This window comes from Hesperophylax consimilis, chromosome 12, assembly GCF_061612785.1.
Source record: "Hesperophylax consimilis isolate HC1 chromosome 12, BYU_Hcon_1.0, whole genome shotgun sequence".
In the NCBI taxonomy this organism is placed as follows: Eukaryota; Metazoa; Arthropoda; class Insecta; order Trichoptera; family Limnephilidae; genus Hesperophylax; species Hesperophylax consimilis.
The window spans coordinates 1,079,812-1,100,114 of NC_142847.1; the positions used below are offsets into that span (position 1 = coordinate 1,079,812).

A 20,303-nucleotide genomic window follows, 5' to 3' on the forward strand; every position below is an offset into this window, starting at 1 on the left:
CGATCTAACACGGCTAAAGCCATTTGGAGCAACGTTTCAATTCTGAATGGTGGTCTTACACCAGGGCGATACTGGTAGTATCTTCCACTCTGGAACGTGCCGCAAATATACTATATATTATTTTAATTAATTAATTGTGAAATAACACAAATTAATCAAATAAAATTTATTTGCGCACGCCGGGTTCGAACCCGCGACCTTCGGAATGGCAGTCTAATGCGTTACCACTGGACTATGCCGGCCGTGAACACCTGTTTCGACATCGTGATAATTTTATTTATTTGTATTTTATTGAAAGTTTATTATTAGGAAACCTATCAATTCATTCGTCAAGGGCCTGCAATCCCGTATTTAACTGGATTACGATTAATTTGAAGAGATTTTTAATAAAATAGCAATATTCAAGTAATTTTTCTCAGTGTAATATTGAAAAAAAAATACGAATAAGAAAATCCAAATAAACAAAGCGATTTCACATCTGAAATTTTTTTACTGAATAATTAAAACAGCCACCATCTTTGAAACGGTGACGGAACATACAAACTAATTTACGGGAGTTAAAACAGGCCTTCGCTACGCTGTCAATTATCCATCCACCAAAATATTTACGTAGTTGCTTCATTAAAATTTTCATAAAATTTTGAACAGATGGTCATAAAAACGTATTTTTAAGTTGTTTTTATGAGACTTACTTACAGAAATGTAATAATTATGGTTACTTCTACTTGTAATAAATGCTTTTGGTTCTAGAAATCAACACGAGAAATAAATGATTGCCAACCTTATATGGATACAAGCCGAGTTCATTTGTAATACTTTCTTCAAATGAATTCTTACACGTCACTGAATAGACAATATCTAGACTGATCTATACCGATTTGAAAGAAAGCTTCGTTTTAACTTAATTACTACAAGAAACAACTATTTACGTCGGGAGAGATGGTAAAGATGTATTATAATTCAATTTTTATTCGACCACTGTTCAAAATTTATCTCAAAAAACGATCCCTTTGCGGCATTTTTGGACTTTTTTTAGAATGTAAACTTGCGAAAGTTTTGTTTCAATCTTAATACGTATAAATTACTTAATGAACCCAAACTAAGAACCCAATAATCTATTACTAAAATAAACAACTGCTTACATTGGGAGAGATGGGAAAAGATGCATTTTAAATCCATTTTAATTCTATCATAGTTCAAAATTTACCTTGTAAGACGATCCCTTTGCCGCAATTTTGGACTTTTTTAGTATGTAATGACACTTGCAAAAGTTTCGTTTTAATCTAAATACTTCTAAACTACGTAATTAACCCAAACTAAGAACTCAATAACCTATTTTGTGCATGTAAACAGTTGTTTATTGTAGTAATTGTTAAAACAAAGTGTAATTTACATAATTCAGGCCTAAAAGTGTAGCGGTTACCATAATTAAATTTGGTTACTCGCAAATATTTGATCAATTTTGGAAAAAGTAAGGATAAATGTAGCCTAACTTCGGGAACACGGATTCGCTCACAACACACTTTTATTGGTTTATCATCAGTGGCACACGTGAAGAAATAACGTATTATTGATGGAAAACCTTGATTTATAACTATACACTCGGGCTATAAAAATTCAGACATTTGTAGGAACTTATTTTTAGCGACATATTTTAATGAAAACATGTTAGTAATAACAAATACAGCCTCTTTAAATGATAAAAAATTACAAAATAAAACATTTATTAGTGTGTTCATGTTTTTGATAATGTAAAAATGTGTTTATACCTTTATTTTCTGGTAAAATAACCAGTTAATATCCCAAAAATATGCCACTTGATAAACACACACTCGCGCTATAAAAATCCACACAAATAGGTGCTTATTTTTAGCGATGTATTAACGAAACTTGCGTGAAAAACAAATGAGCTCACAGAACGTCGCGCGCGCGCGTTCAAATTATTTTGAATTATCGTGCCACCTGAGAAAAAACGCGCGCAAGTAATCTCAGAGCAGAAAACTGGCGCCGACTGACCGAGAATACGAACTGACCGACTGTATCAATGAGAAGCGACTAACTGACCAACTCTACCAATACTCAATGCCAGAAAGGTAGGAACTAGACGCCTGCTTGAGTGTTTACTAGTTTCAACGGTGGGTGTATTTTCTGAAGCGACTTCACGCCTCTCTCGAAGAGTGTTGGAAGGGGTAAAGGTCTTTCGATGCGGCCGCGGCCCGTTCAGTTGGTTTCCGCGGAAATGCGTGTGTAGAAGTATAAGTGCGACAGTGCTGCCAACGTAAGAAAACAACAACACGTGGAAAATTGGCGGGCTTTTAAAATAGCAGGAAAATTCTTTGGAAACGCAAATCTGTTACAGGAATGACATAAGGTTAAAATTTGTATTTTTATTTTCTTACTTTTTGGATAGCTGTGTTACGTTTCCTCTTCTTTGAGTTAAAGTTTCAGGTAGCTTTGATGTAATATGCGCAGTACAGATGTGCGGAGTATTTTTAGTTGTGATGTGCTCAGTACAGATGTGCGGAGTATTCTTTGTTGTGATGTGCTCAGTACAGATGTGCGGAGTATTCTTTGTTGTGATGTGCTCAGTACAGATGTGCGGAGTATTCTTTGTTGTGATGTGCTCAGTACATTTATATATATTACCTGAGAAAATAAAGTTATATTTTGTGTCAGTTTTTAACCATTTATAATTTTAACCATAAGTAGTTTTTATCTCTTTTCCTATTATTTGCCGTTAATATCTCGAATTGTATACATACCTTATCAAACTGACAGTTTGATAGTGCCTTCAGATGGTGAAACAGCTGTGACGCGTAATAATAATTGTTTATAAATAAACTTAAAATTGAATAGCAATATTACTGAATACATAAAAACAAAACGTCGAATTCAATTGTAGTTCTAAAAATTAAATAATAAGAAAAAAAAGCTTTGTGTTAGTAATATTTTTTTAAAATTATTTAGTATCGTTTAATTTTTATCGTATAAGATAGTACACTTTTAAACGGTATAAATGTATAATAATGGTAATAAAAAAATATTTTTATGTTAACGTTTTTTCTGGACCATAATATATCATAGATTTGTAATGTTCAAAGGTAGTTGAATAGGAAATTATAGACTTGTTATGTCGAAAGGTAGTTTGATAAGAATATTTAATTTGGTCATATTGAAAATTATTTGTTGATTTGGTTACTGGAATGTAGCGGTAACGATACAATCATCTCCTAGTTGTTTTGCAAAATGACAACAATGTCGTTTGCAACTAACGTAGATGAACAGGGAATTATTATGTCATCTGTACAGATGAACATGGATAGTCTAAGACCCCAAAAACAAAAGCAGGTATTCCTAGACAGCGTATGAAATGGACGAACGATGTCAATGTGTTAATTGTTCGTTCATATTTTTATGTAACCAAACTAGAAACAGATATGTTATTATATAGGAAAAAATTACATTCACTTTTCTCACAAAATTATCCGATTGCCCAAGTAAACGAAAAAAGATTAGCAGACCAAAAGCGAGCAATTTTCAAAAATAATTTAATTCCTGTAGTCACATTACAACAGATTAAAAGAAAAGTAGCAGATATATTACAAATGGGAACTAATTTAGAACAATTTAACACAAGTAATGTCATTTCAGATGCATTTAATGTAGATAGTTTGGATAATATTATAGTCGAAATGTTCAATGATATTACAGTAGATTCAAATAACTTAGACGTTATTTATAATCTTAGGGAAATCAACATTGCAAATTTAAACTTTGTTGATGATAATGTAGTATAATTAGCTAACTTACTTCATAATAATATAAACAGATATATAGATGTAGAGCCAACAGTTAGACCAAAATTACCAAAATTGCATACGTCAAAGAAATTATCTAAATTAATTTTTGAATTAAATAACATAATTTTACCAAAAATCATATTTGAGGAAATTAGTTTTTTAGATCTTCATACAATAGTATATGCTACTGCTATTACTGTTTGTAATAAGTTAGGAATTAAATTATCATCCTCTGATGATACATCATATAGTTATAGTAAACCAGAATGGCAGATCAGATTAGAAAATGATGTAGTATTTTTAAGAAGTAACATAGCTAGAGTAATAGAATATAAAAATGGAAATAGAAGTAGGAAAATTTTGAGACATGTAGATGAAATTGGGAGAAAAATTGGTTATAACATTGATAGTCATAATAATGAAAATATAATCAATGATTTATTGGATTTATTAAAACAAATATTAGGCGTAAAAGCTAGTAGATTAAAAATATATAATTATACGTATAGTAAAAAAAATAATAACAGATTATTCCAGAAAAATGGAAAAATATTTTATTCCAAACTTGACGATAAACAAAATATTATTTCGAATAATAATATTCCGTTGCCATCTGAATCAGATATGCGTGATTTTTGGAATAAAATTTGGATTATAAAGATATAAAACATAACGAGTCAAGTCCCTGGATAGAAAATGAAGAACTCAATTTTTCAGGCATTGAACAAATGAGTTTTTCTAATATATCGGTTGAATTGTTAACCAAAATTATAAAAAAATACTCATAATTGGAAAGCCACGGGTTGCGATTGAATACATAATTTTTGGTACAAACGTCTGACTACTTTACATCCTCTTTTGGAAAAAAATCTTTCAAAATTTGTCAGTCAGCCTCAAAATTTTCCAAATTTTCTAACTAAGGGCATTACTTATATGTTGCCCAAAATCGAAAATATTAATAATCCCTCTCAGTACAGACCCATTACATGTTTACCGACAATATACAAAATTTTAACCTCTTGCTTGATAGATTTAATATATACTCATTTAGATGAAAACAATATTTTAGCTGAACAACAAAAAGGTTGTCGCAGAAAACATATGGGATGTAAAGAACAATTAGTTATTGATTCTGTAATTCTAAAACAGATTCAAACTCGAAAACGTAATTTACATATTTGCTATAATATATAGACTACCAAAAGGCTTTCGATAGTGTCCCGCACTCGTGGCTGATCAAAGTATTAAATATATATAAAATCAACCCCATTATTATTAGCTTTTTGGAAAATATTATGTCCTTTTGGAATACCAATTTACTTTTCAATTTAAAAGGTAAGAAAATAGTAATACCGGGCATTTCAATTAAAAGAGGGATTTTTCAAGGAGACTCATTGAGTCCTTTTTGGTTTTGCTAAGCATTGAATCCTCTATCTAAAATGTTAATTAAAAGCAAGTTTGGAATAAAAATTAAGGTTAATACAAGGGAGAGTATTACAATTTCGCATTTGTTATGGATGATTTAAAATTATTTTCGAATTTTGAACAAAATTTAGAGAAAATGATCGAGGTAGTTAAAAACTTTTCAGATGATATCAAAATGACTCTTGGTTTAGATAAATGTAGAACGATCCATATAGAGAAAGGCAAAATTGTAGATGGGGACGAGACTATATTTAGAAATTTCCAAATTACTAGTATGAAAAGGGATGAGGTTTATAAGTATTTAGGATACCCACAATCAAATAGATTAGACCATACTAGTATTAAAAATGATATTAAGATTAAATTTCAAACTAGGATCAGGAAAATTTTAAAATGCAATCTATCTGCTAAAAATTTAGTAAAAGCAATAAATACTTGGGCAATACCTCTATTAACGTACTCATTTGGCATAATTAAATGGTCTAATACAGATTTAGATAACTTAGAAAGATTAATTAGAACTAATCTAACAAAGTTTAATTGCCATCATCCAAATTCAGCTATAGAACGAATTAATTTACCTAGAAATTTAGGAGGTAGTGGTATACTCAAAATAACTTCTTTGAAACATAATCAGATAGAAATGCTAAGAAATTTTTTCCATAGGAAAGCTCATAGCTCAGAAATGCACAAAATAATTTGCAAGGCAGATAAAAATATTACACCTTTAAATTTATACGATGAGAATGCCAACATTTTTATAAATACCAACCAGGAATTATTTGATTCCTGGTCAAATAAAATTTTACACGCAAAACACTTTAATTATCTCAACCAAACGTATGTTGACAAATTTTCGTCAAACAGATGGTTGAGTATTGGAGAGTTGAGCGCAGAAATAGAAGGATTTATGCTTGCCATTCAGGATAGAGTCATTAATACTAAAAATTATAGGAAGAATATAATCAAAGATACAATTCAAATTGATGATTTGTGTAGAAAATGTTTAGCTTTTCCGGAAACTATAGAACATATTATATCGGGATGTTCTATATTAGCACCGTCCGAGTATACATTTAGGCACAATCAAGTTTTAAAAATAATTCACCAAAGTTTGGTAATTAAAAATAACTTGATTGACTGCCGTAATATAATACCATATTATGAATACGAACCAAATTCATTTTTAGAAAACGAATTTAAAAAAATATATTATGCTAAAACTAGACCAAGGACGGGTTGTTTCGGAGAATCTGAACAATTCATCAAATTTCAACGTTCATTTTCAAGTTCTATGAAAGATTTTTTCAAGTTCTGTTTTTATTTCAGTTTTGTCAAGCAACTAGCCTACAATGATATAATAACAGAACTTGAATAGGACTTTCACAGAACCCAAAAATGAACGTTGAAATTTGATGAATTGTTCAAACTCTCCGAAACAACCCGTCCTAACAGACCAAACGGTTAGTCATAATAGACCCGATATAGTTTTACATGACAAAATTAAAAATATAAATTAAATCATTGATGTCGCTATTCGAAATTCCTGTAATATTCAAAAATCTGTTAAAGAAAAAATAAGAAAATACATAGATTTATGAAATGAAATTAAAAAGAATTTGGCATTCTACTGACTATAAAAATATTACCATTCGTTATTTCGGCTACTGGCATTATACCTAGCTCTCTCATTAAAAATTTAGGCGTATTAGATCTGTCAAACAATTTATACATAAAAATGCGAAAATCAGTCATTTTAAATACAGGTAGGATTACAAAACATTTTTTAAATATTTATACTGAGGGATCAGTAGGATTTATACGCCCTGTTAGGAGTTCTACCGAGCCGAACCCTCTGATATGAAAATATCTGGAGTCGGTGATTTATTTTCCCATTTGATCTCTGGTGAGTTGATGTGTTGTTCTGGTATTATTTTGTATTTATTAGGCTTATATAATACATTTGCATAATGTGGATTGACTAGATGATCATTTGTGGAAAAGTCGGAAAGTAATAATAATAATAATTTTATTTTATTATTTATTTCAGCCGAACAGAGCGGTCAGTGCAATACTCTATCTGCCATAAAAAAGCGTACATCTAAATAAATTACATGAAATTAAGTTGAAAATAAAATATATTTAGTTCTTGAACAACGGCCACTTAAGGCAAATTCTCTATCTATGGTGTAGGGGCGCGCCCTGCCACTGGGCGACGGCCTGGACAAGAGTGTTTTCCAATCTGCGGTAGCGCTGACTGGTCCCGGCTACTCTGTGACGCATCAATGCAGCCAACCCATGCACCCTTCCCTCTGCGAACATCTCCGAGGCGCTGCATCGCCAAGGGAGGCCAAACAGCGCCCTGTATCCGTGGTTATACTGTACTCGGAGTTGTTCATGACGCCTTGTGTGTAACTTGTCATAGTTCGCTAGTGTAAAAGCTCATGTAGTACTATAAAAATCATCCAATAAATATATAAATAAATAAAATTGCTTCTTCACCGGCGGACTGCACTTGTTGAATCTCTAGCCGATTATTTTTGCTCCCACTCTCAGTACTCTTCTTTGGAGTTTTATATCAATTTTATCATGTAGGTCATGAGTAACGACATTCGCAAATATTTTTTTTCGCTGCAGATTTTGAGATTGGGACCGCGGGCGGAATGACAGCCGGACCGTATTTGACCGACTATATTTGCTTTAAATATCATCAATAATGATGATAGATTGGCAAGTAGATCAATGGGTTAAATTAATATCATAGTATAAATAAAATACACAATATATCAACACAGACGTTATATAACAAATAATCACAATAAAAGTTTCATAGATATATGTAGTGAGTCCATGAGGTATTACAAAATTATAAGTCGTAATGTGAATTCCAATTAGCAATACAAGAACTTTAGTATGGCATATACATAAATCATATGTATTTTATAGCCATTTTCTTAGATTATATTTTACTTTGGCAGTCATTATGTTTTAAAAAATCTACATGTTTATGAGTTAACAATGCTAATACCGTTTTTTTCTATTAAACCACAGACATAGGAATTAATAGACGAGAAGATAATGGCGAGGGGTAAAATCAACTGTTGAAGAACGAAGGGGGTGAAGCTGACTGTGATTCGTCAATAAATCAATCTGACAGTAAATAGGCATCTCGCATTATAATATCACCATTTACTTCTTAAAAGTAAAATCTGCTTTTGAATGAATAGACATTTTTACATGGGAGCGCAAATTACTCGCCACGTTATGAACAAATTTGCAAAGTCCAAATTCAGCAAAAAAATTCGGTTCTATTTTCAGAGTCGAATATTTCGTTTAAGTATTTAGTTAAGACACTTTTATAAATGTTCATAATTTACTTCCCAGCAACCAACCAGCTTTGTGTTTCGCGTCCAGACGTTTCTCGATGTGATAGTATATTATGTTTCTACAACTGATTCATATTATACGATGTGAATATGCTTAAAATAAAGTAAAATAATGCTTATATATGGAATGTAATACGACAATCGGGTTTATTCTCTTTTTCACATCTATTTTTACAAGTTTTCATAGCACAAGTCAACATTTTGCCGTGTTATTTCGTAAAATGAACCGATGATGCCTCGACCATAGTTCGCACAAGAATGATGACGTCACGTTTTCAAATTTCACTTGAGGCCATACGCGAGCACAGCCGGCTCCAATGGAACCGGTATGGGGAGTGGGGATAATACGCTTTTAATCACTTAGGGCAGGTCTACTAATATTCATATGTCTATGTATTAAACTAATAATGATGGCCAGGAAGAACTGAATTATTAGATGCCACACAATGATATTGGGAAATGAATTGATGAAGAAGTTTTTTGAATGAAAAAACCCGCTGTGGTTAAAAATATTGGTGTTTTTTACGAGTTTTGTATGGCGAGTCGTAAAACCGAATGTCTCCATTGGATTGATATGGGTCCACAGTTGGACACAGCTTTATGATTTATAGAACCTTTTATGGTTTACGACCAGTTTTTGTCAATTAAATATAATAGAATAATACTTTCCAACTCAAAAGAAGCATAAATTATTATAAGCATTAATTACTCGACTGAAATATACATACAAATTGAAAATATCTTCCGAGTAAAAATAAATAAATAAATGCCGCAGACGGGAATTTTTACTAGGGAGATATTTTCAATTTGTATGGATATTGCAGGCGAGTAATTAAGGCTTATAATAATTTGCTATCCTTTGTGCTATGCATAAAAACCTTGTTTTATAAAGATTAGTTTATCATCAAAAAAATAACAAAAGAAGCCACGTCGTGTAACATTTAGAATCGGGCCGCTAACCGTGTTCCACTTTTCTGTAAATTTACCCTATTTATTTTAACATTTCACCTGAAGTAAGAAAAACTTTACCTACCCTACGTCGGGTACATAGATACGCCCACAAACCACTTCTTTTATTCTATCGTTTTATCTCTTCAGTGGATTTTTTTTATTTTTATTATTCTTTATTTTGGCTTTCACCCATTAAGAGTGATCTTGGCCATACATTACAACATTTTTCTTATTAATAAATACAACAAATTACAGGATAAAATTGACATGATTGACAAAACAACATTGATAAAACAACATAACATAACATAAAGTAACATAAATAAACCAAACATAACATAAACATAACATAAACATAACATAAATATAAACATAAACATAACACAAATATAACATAACATAAGCATAACATAACATAAACATAACATACTTAAAATAAACGGTACACAGCTGGTAACAGTAGATTATCACAAAATTATAAAAATAGGAACCTGTGTACAATATAAGTGGGCGCTTTTCGTTATTAAACCAAAGATTTTTCTAAAATTAGTAGGGTTTTTTAAAAATAGAATTATGAAATGGGCAATCTTATAAACAAACACAGCATATGGGAGTAAACAAATGTGATTATAAAACATAAAGAAAAACATAACACAAACATACTATGAACATAACATAAACATATCATAACATAACATGCACATAACATAAACATAACATATCATAAACATAAACCTACCATAAACATAACATGGGTGTAACATAAACATAACTTAACAAAAACAATACAGAGCTGGTAATAATGGACAATTACAAAATTATAAAAATAGGAACCTGTGTACAATATAAGTGGGCGCTTTTCGTTATTAAACCAAAGATTTTTCTAAAATTAGTAGCGTTTTTTAAAAATAGAATTATGTAATGGGCAATCTTATAAACAAACACAGCATATGGGAGTAAACAAATTTGATTATAAAACATAAAGAAAAACATAACACAAACATACTATGAACATAACATAAACATATCATAACATAACATGCACATAACATGAACATAACATATCATAAACATAAACCTACCATAAACATAACATGGGTGTAACATAAACATAACTTAACAAAAACAATACAGAGCTGGTAATAATGGGTAATTACAAAATTATAAAAATAGGAACCTGTGCACAATAGTAGTGGGCATTTTTTGTTATTTAAAAGAACAGATTTTTCCAAAATTAGAAGCATTATTTTTTTTAAAACAGTTCTATGATATGAATATAAACAAATACAATAAAAGGATCAAGAAAAATATACAAATGCATAAAGAATAGTGTTTTAACTCAGTCAAAATATGCAGAGTTGGGATTAGTAAAAATAGATGAAAATAGGAACCTGAACAAGTGAATACAAATGAAAGTGAAAGAAATTTGGTTTATATTTATTATTATGGTCAGATATTAAGGCCATTTTTATAAATAAATTTTGCCAACAAATGGTAAATTTCAGGAGTGTTTAAACTAAGAAGGCAGGGAATACTGGTAGGCAATTTAATATCAAGTTTTACCAATTCATGCATGAAGTTTGGAAATTGGTCATTAATAGGACACTCAAAAAAATTATGGTCCAGAGTATCCTCTGACCCACAATCACAGTACGGCGAACTGACTATGTGGAACCTGGCAAGATGGCTAAGACAACAAGTGTGACCCAGCCGCATTCGGGTTAAGGAAGAAATATATTTTTTAGGCATGGTAGTGTATTTGTGAAACCAGGGCTTAACAGGAATAGAAGGTTGAATTAATGAGTACTGGTGACCTTTTATCAGAGAAGATTTTTTCCATTCAGAAGACCATTGGAGTTGGTACTTAATTTTTAGAATAGGGAAATGGTCTCTAACCGGAATAGGGATATCACTTAACGGACCATGGGCAGTGGCTTCCTTAGCTATATGATCAGCCATGTCATTCCCAGTAATACCGAGGTGTCCCGGTATCCAGGCTAGGACCACTGATGCATGAACCAGTGACATGGAATGCAGTAGGTCTCTGATCGAGCAGATTAGAGAGTCGCTACTGGAATTGAGTGGGGATGCGCTTATTTTTTGTAGTGAGCTAAGCGAGTCTGAAAGGATGAGTGCGTTTTTAATATTTAATGATTTGACGAGTAGAAGAGCTTCTATGATAGCTATGCATTCTGCAGAGAAAATGGAGCATTCTTTGGGAAGTTTGAATATACATGTTGTATTATCATTTTAAAAATTAATTCCCAGTTTTTTGATCTACCTACTTTCATCGTTTACGAGAAAAATTTGAAAAAAGGAATAATCCTCTAAACGTCACTGTAATTTAAAAATCAATTCGATCACTTTTATTTCACATGCTATACTGTTTTACTTGTTGACAAATGTATTGAAATTAAAGTATTTTCACAATGTATCGCTTAGGAAAGTTAATCGGGTGCTCTTTACAACAAGAAGTTTTATTTTGGACTTTAATCGGACTCAGCGTTACAGCTTTGGAAGTAATTTTCCCTAACGAACAACATAGAAAGCTTTTAAAAACTTATCCACCCACCGTTGTGAATGTAAACGTCCCGAATCAACCGGTTATTGTGAATATCAACGACCCCATGGGAAATACGCCCGTTGTTGTGAACATAACACAGGGACTGGACAAGAAAAACCAAATTGAAAGAGTAACTTTAAATATAAATGATACGAACAAAGCGCCAACTGTTGTAGTGCAAACAACTGAACCTGAAAAGCTAGCGAATAAAATTTTACCCAACGATAAAAACAGTTCGTTTCAAATTTTCGATTTTTACACTCTTCGAATATATTTTTTGACGTATATTATTCTGCTTTATCCAGTTTGTGTGGTAAGGTTTTGAAAATATTTATTTATTATTGATTGAATACCTTTATCTAATTTAATATGATTTTAGTGCCGTGTAAAGTAGTCATTATCGTTTACACGGTATAAAAACCATCGGTAAGCGACATTAAAGACTTTATCTATGTTTGTGCTCAAAATTTAAATGTTTAAATTTTTTATGTCTATCTGTAATAGTTAAATCTGAAAGAGTTTGAATCTGCTGTCAAAAACAGTATTTTATTTTAAATCGAATGTAATGCCAACATAATTCCGGCGCTCAGTATTTTTGAAAACATGAGGTTCCCAAACTTATCTGACTCTCCGCCGACTTTCCAAGTATATTTTTCTTCAACGCTCCCCCTACTCCGACCCCATCCCCTCGCCGCTCTACTAAAAAAAATGTCAACATGTACGGCATGTAAAAAAAATAAAAAAAAATAAAGCGAAAACTACGTGTTTTGAAATATCACAACCAACCTGTTGGTAGCGCAGTTAAGTAGTTATCGGTTCCCAGTCAGGCGTTTCGGGTTCGATCCTTTACTAGTTTAGTCCTCCACCATCTTCACTTACAATTAAGAGATTTATAAAAAACAAACTAGAAAATAAATAAATATATATAACACTCGTAGAAGAATAATGAAAAACAATAATATTGTAACATGTACAATACCTATCGGAACAGGTACATTACTTAGTGAGGTCTATCTAATAAAAAATAAAAAACATTTTAACGTGATGAAAGAATTTGGTGGATTGTCAACATTCTGAGATTATTTGTAACCTTGAAATGTTGCTTTCTATGTTCAAAAATGTTTATTGTCGAAATAACAAAAATTAATTCAATGATACCTAATGACTACATAATTGAACGGTTCAAATGCATGATTATTTGTATAGTGTACGTACGACTTATTTGAATTCATTAAGGCGATGCACTACGTCGTGTAATATTTTAAATTGAGCCCCTATCAATAACAACCCTTACGTAGATGGCGATAAGGTTTAAATTCCCGCTTAACACCATCCGCCTGTTTTGATTTATGCAAGAAAAAAACATGGCCAAAAAGTGCCTTTTATTTTATTTTGTGGATGTTCAGGCATAAATATTTAATTTTTTTTCGATGATTTTATAAATAATTTAATTTGCCACACTATACAATAAGATCATAACTGAAAATGGATTCGTAAGTAGGAGATTTTGAACTTTAAAGCAGTTTTCATAGGCCTTTTCACTATTTTTTTCTGGGCTTATTAAAAGATTTATCTAAAAAATACTCGATTATTTGAAAGGCCAAGATGTATTCTACTCGCAGTATTTAATTAAAGCATCTGAAACATTTCTAGGCGACCAAATTTGGAAACCAAAAACACATGATTTTGAATTACTACGTATGGCATCGCCTTAAGATTTTTTTTTTAAAATTCCTCTGACAGCTATTTCAGCCTTTCGCTGCCCCCTTGCAGTCTGTCACCGCCCCCTTTTGCCCTCAAGGCCACCACCGCCCCTCTGGATCTTATCAACGCCCCCGTTGGGAATTCCTGCTCTAAGGGTCAATGCAGAAGTTATCCCCGTGGAGGTCACCGAGGAGGCAGATCGAGGAAAAGGTGGAATAGAACGGGAAGGACTAAGGCCGTCGGTTAAATGACTAAATGTTAATTATTTATTTTAGGAGAGAAAAGAGTTGTTGGCAACCCCCTGGATTGTCGTGGCTGGACTAAGGGTCTTTACTCCGTACCTCATCTTCAGGACTTATTTCTGGGTTATAGTTTACGGGTAAGATCAGATTATCAGTTGGATAGACCTGATATGTTAACGTTGATTCACTTAAATGTTCCTACCATTAGATCGAGGCTTCCTATTATGTATTATTGTGACAATTATATTATGGTCTCAGGCTATAATTCTGTTATAAATAGATTACACACCATTGGTAACTCTTATGCTATTTTAGCTGATTTTTTTCCTAAATGTGACCGTATCTTTTTCTGATTTTTGTATTTCAGATTTTCGTTTATGATTCGCTGATATTGTCTTTGATAATACAGTATTTCTATTCGAGGTTTTACTCACTAAGTTACTCAAAAAAAAACATTTTTATTTATAAACATTACCCACGTAACATTTTTTAACATTTTATACGTATATATTTTTTACTCTAAAAATGTGTATGCTTATGGGTAAAAAAATATTAGCCAAAATAAAATAGTCGACGTTCTCAATACTTATTCTCATCTAATTCAATCGAAATTCTCATCTAAAAGTGACAATAAAGCAATAATTATTTATTGAACTGAACACCCGTTCACGGTTGACGTTGGCTTCATGAGAACGGGCCGTTTTTACGACTCGTTTTTGTGTAAGTCGGCTCGTATGTGGAACGAGCTACCGGCATCTGTTTTTCCTCCCTCCTATAATCCGAGCCTCTTCAAGGCCCTCATTAACAAATCCCTTCCTACAGCCCCTACCTTATTCCGCCTCACAACGCCGCCCAACCGGGTGGTGCCATAGTTCCCCTGTCTGTACACTGCACAGGCAGGGACACTCTTGTGAGGTGTCACATAAAAAAATAGTAATAATTTAACAGTAGCGCGAACTCGTAAGACTTCAGGGATTGTCAGAATTTCGAATGTAAATATTGTTTTAAATTTTTTTATTTCTGTAGTTTTACATACAGTTTCCAGGTAGATAGATGATAGGGGCAATTAAAAATGCTCCCATCGTAAAAAATTGTGATAGAGTGTAAAATATTTTATTTTCGAAGGAAGCAAATACTTTGTTGTGTGACATTAGATATTAAATGCAAAAACACACATTTTAATACATCACTTTTATTGAATTAATAAATGACAACCAACCTGGTTGCGCTTATCTCAAACATCATCAGCGTGTGTTAAATATATAAGCCCTGATGACGCTTGAGATAAGCGAAACCCGGTTGGCTGTCATTTATAGTACGAGAGCCCACGACCAAAACCATGTCTCATAGCAATACGGCAAAAACCCTATAAAATCGTTAGATTGTATGATTCTGAACCCGACTAGGTGTGTAGTAACGGTCGAAAGTGTAGCAACTGCGTGGGAGGCCACTTCTGCTGTGTCAAAAAAAGACAGTCGGTATTATAGCAATACGTCTGATAGTGAAAATGTACATAGATTTTATAATTGTATTACGAAAAAGTTTGTTTTCAGACATTTTGCGCGTAGCATATAGCCTGAGCGCATTTTTTAAAATGTCAACAAATTTAGCCGACCTGTATCATAGCAATACGGATAATTTTTTTTTTCAACTTTTCGTATTGCTGCCATGATTACCAAAAACCTGTTTTCAGACACTTTAAGTGTAGCATATACTCCCAAAAACGAAAATAACGTTTCGGAGTCGCCTGGCCGACGCCTCTGTTAAATGTTTTTTTAAATTTACAGCCTTCATAGATATTCAAGAATCTCCCTTGTCTATTATATGTACTTTGACAGATGACAGATGTCATTACTTATTTCTTTTGTAAAAGTTACTCAAGTGTGCTTTAAATAAAACCAAAACTATCAAATCAATCAGTATTTAATTTCAACAGCCTCAGCGCTTGTTACGACGATTCCGAATCCGACATCGATTGAATACGAGAATATTTTGTAACTTTGAATAAACCGTTTTTTTTTTCAACTTCATCCCAGTTTCCTTTTGTGCGATTTATTTCAGTCCTTCAACTTCAATGTTACGGTTTCGGGTAAATTCTTTGTTAATTATCATCTAATAAATTCAGGGTCGCAACGTATTCATTGGTTTGTAACAGAAAATTCAAGATGCCTCAATACGATTTTTAAATGATATCTGAGTATCGAAAAGTTGTCTGATAGAGAAGGTGCTACACTTAATTTGTCTGATATAAATTTTTTGCACATGTGGACAACTTATTTTATCATGTCCAACAATTTTCAGACATATTGCTATGATACTGATCGGTAAAATTTGTTAACATTTTCAAAACGGTCTCAAAATTTAATGCGTTCACATTTCCGTCTGAAAATTGTTTTGTTCGCATCAAATAACCAAAATTTACTAATAAAAAAGATTTTCAGACGTATTGCTATGAGACATTTTTTTTGTCTCATTTTTAATTTTTTTAAGTGATTTTACGGGTTTGCGCTACACCACTAACGTCTGAAAAATATGTTTCCGGTATCTCAGAACTATCATTCAACTACAGTCTGCAAATCAGACATATTGCTATGATGCAGTTCGGTAAAATTCTTTGACAATTTTGAAAATTCGGTCAGATCAAACGCTACGCGGGAAATGTCTGATATTGGTATTTTCGAGTTCAGGATAATCGTATCTATCGATTTGATGCGGTTTTGGCCGTATTGCTATGAGACAAAAATGTTGGTCGTGGGCTCTCGTACTATTATTAATTCAATAAAGTGGCGCATTACAAAGTGTGGTTAAATAATTATTAAAGACAATATTAGAGACTCTCAAACGAAAGGTTGTAAACAGAAAGCCAGAACAAGATTCAGTCGCAACTAGGAATTGAATACAAGACTTTTTCCTTTGCCGGGGAAGTGCTCTGACCACTGAGCTAATTCGACCATATCAACTTTCGTAATTTTTAACTGAACTGAAGTGAATTTAATGCAATAATAAAGAGAATAAAATAAAAAAGTTCCATTTATGAAAATGGCAATTATAATAATTTTCTGTTACAAATATTATATTATAGAAAAATAAAAATAACTATAAATGATATAATATAAAATACAAAGCAAAATAACTATACCTATTTAGGAATAAAGTATTTCAACAACCTTCCGAATGAAATAAAGAAATTAAAGGATATTAACATAGTTAAACTAAAACTGAAGTTACACTTTCAGAAATAATTAACTAAATAATTGCCTGTTTTTCCCTTCATTGATATTTATTATCAGTCTATACTCATCTCCACTGTATTTAGATGTTGTCTCTTTATATATTGTTCCTATCATATATATACTTACTTATAGCATAATGATTCTATTTTTCTTATAATTATTGTAACTCTCTCACCAAGCACAATAACCAGTTTCTTCATTGGTGAGATTGCTAACATAAATATATTTTGTAACCATCTTGTCTGAACTCTGCAAACAAACACGTCCAATTTTGAAAATGACGCTTAAATTTTAAGTAAATCCAAGTTATAGTGTTTATTGAACCAGAGTTACAGATAGACACAAAACCAAACTTTGTATATTTTATCATTTCAATATGACCATAAACATTTTCTCTTCCTGTACGCATAGTTACTGGATATGGCTAATGGACAAGAAACTACAGCGGTACCAAGGAGTGCCTCCCCATCAGATGAAGGCTGAACCCTGGCAGAGGGATACTAAGAACGAAGATCTGGAGACCAGGGAGAACAGGAGGCGGGCCAAGGGTATAAGGGCGCAGGTGGCTAGGCTTAGTCCATCTGAAGTCCTGGGAAAGCCGATGTATAGATATTTTTCTTTATCTATTTGTAAAAAGCATTAACTTTGCGGCTCACCATAATTTACAATATAAACACATACATTTGTTTTTGAGCACTTTATTTTAATTACACTCTATCCATCCTTCCTTCATCAGTAGAATATTTAAACATTTTGAGCGTAATTAAAATATAGTGGTCAAAAACAAATTAATGTGTTCATATTTTTAATTTTTATCTGTTTGAACCATCGACCAGATTTTAAACTTCTTAGATAACATGTACGAAAACACTATGTCTGCAAATCACAAAAATTTAATCGTTTCGATGGATTGCTTTGGATAAGGTGACCAGGCAGGTTCCTTGTTCCTTCTGAGGATCTGGGAAAGCCAACGTATAAATATTTGTTTTAATATGTTTGAACGTTATTACACAATACACACGTTCATAAAGACAATACTGGAAAAGCGTAGGAGCGGAATAGAGGCAGGAGCGAGGCAAGGCTGTGTCCTTCGAAAGTCCTGGGAAAGCCAATGTGTGCGTACTTGTTACACTTTATTGCACAGGCCCTCAAAGACAATATTGAAATTGAATTCAGTGCTCATTTTTTGTCATGACATAGTATGTTCACAGGTAATTCTTTCGCTAAAACATAAAATAAAAAAGATTGTTCCTGCATTGAGCTAATGTAGATCAAAATCTAAAGCATGATAGAAAAGAACTGCGAACGCTGTACTATCTAATAACCCAGTGTTGCTAATCGAACAACAGTTAAACACATGAAATACTTAAATACTGGCATTAATTTGTAGCGTTAGATGGTCATGCAAGTTTGCTTCTGTCTGGCAAATAGGTTCTCTCCCATCAGTAAGAGAACCTATTTGCCGGTAGATTCTGGCTCCACTACAATATCCACTATCTGCAGGAGGAGAAGATTAATTTAAGTTACATCGACTTAAATTTTTTCTTTTTCAATCTTTTGTTGACCGAAACTAAGTATAATATTTTCATTTTTAGATCCTTGTTGGGAGATAACATACAATTCTCTGCTAAAAACCTATTAGGCTCAGTCGTATGCGATCTGATACCCTGTTCAGGACTGCCAGACACAACGGTCGTTGAAGCAGAACCCATCAACGTAGAAGAAGAAGAAGAAAAAAGCGAATGCGAAGAAGAACAAGCAGTCAAGAGAAGAGAAGAAAGAAAACCCACAACAAAGAAACACAGACGAATGAATGAACCAATAAGAGTATCAGACTGCATTCTGCGGCAGTTATCAAATCTGTTAATAAAGCTAGTAGAACAAAGTGACAAAGAGATTGTCGATGAAGGCATCATCAATAGAGATTCGGAAATTGATATATTCAGATATTATTTCAGCCATTCTCCTGATGCGGCAGCCGCTCTTGCGTCTCAAACGGACGCTTTTCTCAATAGTCCGATTGTTTCAAAGCCCAGGTCAGTAAATAATCACTGAATTATAAGGTTTCATGACAAAACAGAACAGTGACAAAACAAGGAAATTGAAGAAAAATAATAAACAAACGACGAAATAAACTTAACCTAACAGTTTACTGTCACTGTTACTGTTTTATCAGGTAACTGAATTTAAATACCCTATATTTTTTGGTCCAGTTCTGTTTGTGTTTAGTTTTTCTCCACGCAGAAGTCAAATACAATTATGTCCAATGCAAATGATATGGTCATAGTGTTTGTTCAAAACGGGCAAAAAAAATGGGATCATACAAATATAATATACCTCGTATAAAAATCATTGTATGGTGTATTAATTCAGAATGTTATATTATATAATTATGACAAAATTCTTACTGACAAAGATTTCTTAATTAATGCGAATACGCTGGGACTAAACGCAGAAGTCACAATTAAAAAAAGTTTTTGGGAAGCGAAGCTAGCCGTCCACCAATAAAAATATTATTGCCATTGTTTATTGCAGATATCTTTTGGACTATCCGAACATCTTCGGCAAGGGTCACGGAGGAAGGTTAAGTACAGATAGCAGCAGGTCATTTGGAGAGAATAGTATGTTTTTTCATAGAAATGACGGAAGTTTGATAAGACCTAGCAGTTTAAAAAGACACCTGCCTTTGACTTCTGCGGAAGAGTTAACTAAGCAAGATTCAAAGAACAGTGTCAGCAAGTCGAAAAGTGAAGTTAGAGAGTGTCCGTAAGGGAAGTCACTAGATGAAGTGACTGAATGAAGTCATTGAGTGAAGTCACTGAGTGAAGTCACTGAGAGAAGTCAGAGAGAGAAGTTAAGTGATGTCAAAAGCCTATGAAGAAAGTGAGTAGCATTTTTTTCATTTTTGTTTTAAATTTTTTTCTATAATATTATGATTAATTTAAATTTTCTTTGTTATTAATTCGAAGTCATATTCAGGTTGATTTGGGAAAGGTAGG

General features: G+C 32.5%; 2 protein-coding genes across 4 annotated transcripts in view; one reads left to right on the top strand and one right to left on the bottom strand.

Moving 5' to 3' along the window:
• LOC149418983 (uncharacterized) overlaps positions 1-2,081 on the bottom strand; it is a 43,874-nt gene extending 41,793 nt beyond the window's left edge. The window contains exon 1 of the mRNA XM_089638024.1: positions 1,770-2,081. The gene's annotated coding sequence lies outside the window, so the exon portion shown is untranslated. The remainder of the gene's footprint in view (positions 1-1,769) is intronic.
• Positions 2,082-2,234: 153 nt separating this feature from the next.
• Positions 2,235-20,249, top strand: LOC149418984 (uncharacterized). 3 transcript variants are annotated; one of them, XM_089638021.1, is made up of 5 exons: positions 2,235-2,371; positions 14,105-14,208; positions 17,716-17,907; positions 18,900-19,340; positions 19,840-20,249. In XM_089638021.1, exons 3-5 carry the CDS (start codon positions 17,732-17,734, stop codon positions 20,072-20,074), a joined length of 852 nt encoding a protein of 283 aa, XP_089494147.1. In that variant the 5' UTR covers positions 2,235-2,371; positions 14,105-14,208; positions 17,716-17,731; the 3' UTR covers positions 20,075-20,249. The 3 variants fall into 3 exon arrangements, with proteins under 3 accessions (XP_089494147.1, XP_089494146.1, XP_089494148.1); XM_089638022.1 differs by lacking the exon at positions 2,235-2,371 and adding an exon at positions 2,717-2,816; XM_089638020.1 differs by lacking the exons at positions 2,235-2,371; positions 14,105-14,208 and adding an exon at positions 2,573-2,671.
• Positions 20,250-20,303: the final 54 nt, after the last annotated feature.

What these genes read in the sequence shown, in the direction of transcription:
- LOC149418984 (XM_089638020.1), top strand. Translation starts at nt 2,580, where the DNA reads ATGTGCTCAGTACAGATGTGCGGAGTATTCTTTGTTGTGATGTGCTCA. An exon ending in GAAGTCCTGGGAAAGCCGAT is followed by an intron (nt 17,908 to 18,899) that starts GTATAGATATTT and finishes TTTCATTTTTAG; the next exon opens with ATCCTTGTTGGGAGATAACA. An exon ending in CCGATTGTTTCAAAGCCCAG is followed by an intron (nt 19,341 to 19,839) that starts GTCAGTAAATAA and finishes TGTTTATTGCAG; the next exon opens with ATATCTTTTGGACTATCCGA.